The 3,321-nt window shown below is 41.7% G+C and overlaps 1 protein-coding gene across 1 annotated transcript in view; it reads left to right on the forward strand.

Moving 5' to 3' along the window:
* The first annotated feature begins 1,776 nt into the window (after window positions 1-1,776).
* LOC109479124 (calcium-binding and coiled-coil domain-containing protein 1-like) overlaps window positions 1,777-3,321 on the forward strand; it is a 14,066-nt gene continuing 12,521 nt past the window's right edge. The window contains exons 1-2 of the mRNA XM_019780994.1: window positions 1,777-1,948; window positions 2,337-2,540. Coding sequence (XP_019636553.1) covers window positions 1,806-1,948; window positions 2,337-2,540 — 347 coding nt within the window. The 5' untranslated portion in view covers window positions 1,777-1,805. The remainder of the gene's footprint in view (window positions 1,949-2,336; window positions 2,541-3,321) is intronic.

Here is a 3,321-nt window from a genome sequence, read left to right on the forward strand (position 1 = left end):
CTGTTATTGTCCCCGTAACAAAGCTAATTACTTGTGCAACTGACCTTATGTCACAGAGGGACTAGTGTTACAATATTTCATCCTGGCACACTCAATTTGTTACCACTAAACACAAACATGCATTCGTGGAACCCACCTCACTCTGACCGTACTCAGAATGATACGAAATCAGCGAGAGGCGAGGGAGGTGTTTAGGGGTAGGAAGCATTCACATGACTCAAACAGTGATGTGTTGTTAGCTTGTTTGTTACAATGTGCACGCAACAGTACAGTGTTTACACCCTATCGGAGCGTACGTCGGGAGGCTTCTGTTAAAATACTATACTCAAAGCAACATGTGTCCCATAGTGATAGTGTGTATCAAAATTCACTGGGACTCATTTGTTCTTCCAACGTGGGGGGCACACAGCCTCCACCCATCGCATCATAAACATTCCTTCACTTTAACACCGGTTGACATGGGGAAAATGCAGTGCTTCCATTAACATCCGGTCATAACCAAAAACTTCCACCTGACGAGTCATACTCATAAGTTACCACTCAATACAACGACCAGATCGCTTCTGACATTCAAAATGTGACTTTTTATTTTCCTTTTCTTGTAGCACGGGGGGGGGGGGCACAAGGATTAACTGTTCACAAGGATTAAACTGTTCACAGATGGGGGCACAACAGGGGGCACAAAGCCTCAGCTTGTTATGATGGCATTCCTTTCGACATCTGTGGAGCGTCATTACTATCTCTTCTATTGCTCGTCTGTAAGCAGGGGTTACTCATGAAAACAAACCTATCATTCCCTGTTGGTCTCTTGACAACGAATTTTACTGTCATGTCAACGTTGTTACAAAAAGAACATAATAATAGACTAAACTTACACCCCAAGCACCACAGAAATGGATCACCCCCGGTAGAGGCCCGGCACAGAGATGGTAACTTCACACACATGTTCTAATCTCCTCAGCTACGCGAAACAAATTTTTTCTCAAACCATCTGTTCAACATACAACGTAAGTTGTCTGTGTTTCTCGCCTGTCTAAGATGTCCGGTGACACATTTTGTAAAACAACAATGGAACAAAATTATAACCAGAAAACTAGTGCAGCAGTCAAAACCAAAAATCAACACCCTCAATCATAACAGTTGGGGGCCCAGGCTGAGGGGAAGTTTGACAAACAAATTCACTCTTGGCTAACCATCTTGGCATACTTCTTCGTTTCACGATACAGCTTGTACCACATACTAGTATTAAAAAATAGGTCAACTGGAATAAACACAGTACCTCGCACGGACACAGGGAAGGTAGCTGACTGTCGAGAAAACGCTTTGTAGGTTCGGCCCTGTTTTTTGGCGGGAAACCACATACACACACATCCAGCATTCTAAGTCTCCTCTCCCCAAACATTCCCGCACACGGAGGTTATGTCCTATTACACAAACTCCAAAGGTGTTCGTCGTGTGGTCGGGATGAGTTCTCTGGGCCTAGCCATGCTCTTGCTGTCCTTCCTGAGGAGACATCCGCGCATTATACTATACTTTGGCAGGAGCTGCCATATGGGTGACCTGCTGGAACGGTGGCTACACAGCAACTGGCATGTGTGGGTGATTGATATCTTCCCCCTCCCATAGTGCCTAGCGGCTCGGGATAGTCTTAACAGGAACCAAGCCTTCCTCAAAATCATGAAATGATGGCCGTACCATGCAAACAATAACCCTTACAGCAACCACCGTCGCCATGGCAATGTTTGTTTTCATTGCCAGTCTTGTTCTCTTTTTTGATACCACAGTCTAAAGCTTGATCACTAGCAATGGCGAGGGCTGAAACAACGCGAGATTTGGTGGTGTTTGACGAGATCCAGAAGAGGTACCGTCCTGATGAGAGTATATTCCTGGTGTACACACTGCACCATGACTACACGCCGAGTAAACGGGACTGGGTCGGACTCTTCAAGTAGGTCAAACTATTTCTGTCCGTGACAGAACTCTGAGCCCTCCAACTGTCTAAATGATGAATTCCACGTGGTCATCTGTCATAGGTTAATGGGGTGTTATGTAGCCAGTAACAAACATCGGGCATCTTATATGATCACTTACCAATCAATTGTGTCGTTTTCAAGACGACGATCATGAAAAAGTAGAGATAGTAGGTTTAATAAGTATATCGTACACGTAAAACTTCATGTTAGCATATAGTTTTATATCACCACATTTTTATTTTCAATGTATGGTTGCAATTAGCCCTCTATTATAAAGTATTTAACCGTGGCTTGCTCAACACTTTGTATGGCCAGTTAACCACATTGATATTGATGATGTCATTGATATTGGTTTATTCGTAGGGTCGGCTGGAAAGCCTTCCACGAGTACATAGCCTTCGAGTGGGCTCCCAAACAGCCCAAACGAGAGAAGTTCCCTCTAGTGCGGAGTGTACACTTCCTGTCGAGTGGCATGGCCCTGCCCCCTAGCGGCTCACAGAAGTATAGCTTCCTGTATGTCTCCCGCAAAAAAGGCGTGGTGGGAAGTTCTACTACCTTTAAAATCAGGTATGTGTTAGGGTTTGATTTGATTTATTAGACTGTATAAGACATATACATATACAGCCAGGGTTAGGTTAGGTTAGTGTTAGGGTTAGGTCAAGCATGTTTATCATAATGGATTTATTAGTTTATTTTGCTATAATTTTGTTTTTAACTATGGAATGGTTACTTATTTACGATTTGTTGATATTTTCTCTTCATTTGCCTTGATTTTCATTGAAGTAATTCAGTTAATCAGTTTAATTGTGATTGTTTTGTTATGTTTAAGGAGAAGGCCTTGTACAAGCCTTTAAGGCTTCATCTTCTGCTGCACTGTGTTTTTGATTTAATTTACTTCACCTTGTATATTGTTTTTTGTGCGAAATAAATAATAAATAAGAAAATAAAATAAAACTAGAGTTCGACAATCTCATACCTCCATGACATGTTTAGTGCTTTCGTGAAGCTTATGCATAGTGATGATCACATAAATGGCTTACATTTACAATCCTGCTCATTAGCAAAATTTTTATACAAATTATTCACATAGCCCCTACCTAGTAACATACAACACACTGGTGAAATCCTTACCATTTAACATGGACAACGTATGATATTGTTGGTTATATGCAAGTACGACCTCTGACATACCTTTGCCAACTCATGTTTGCCATCCAAGCTGACGAATTATACATTTTTACTGCCAATATGCAAATTATAAGAGGCCATTTGCATATATTATATCATTTGATCATATTCTCCGCCCAATGACAGGGTTATCTTAAGAAATAAGGCTATTCTTGCGTTT

Source organism: Branchiostoma belcheri, unplaced genomic scaffold (genome assembly GCF_001625305.1).
Source record: "Branchiostoma belcheri isolate BF01 breed outbred unplaced genomic scaffold, Haploidv18h27 scaffold47, whole genome shotgun sequence".
Lineage (NCBI taxonomy): Eukaryota > Metazoa > Chordata > Leptocardii > Amphioxiformes > Branchiostomatidae > Branchiostoma > Branchiostoma belcheri.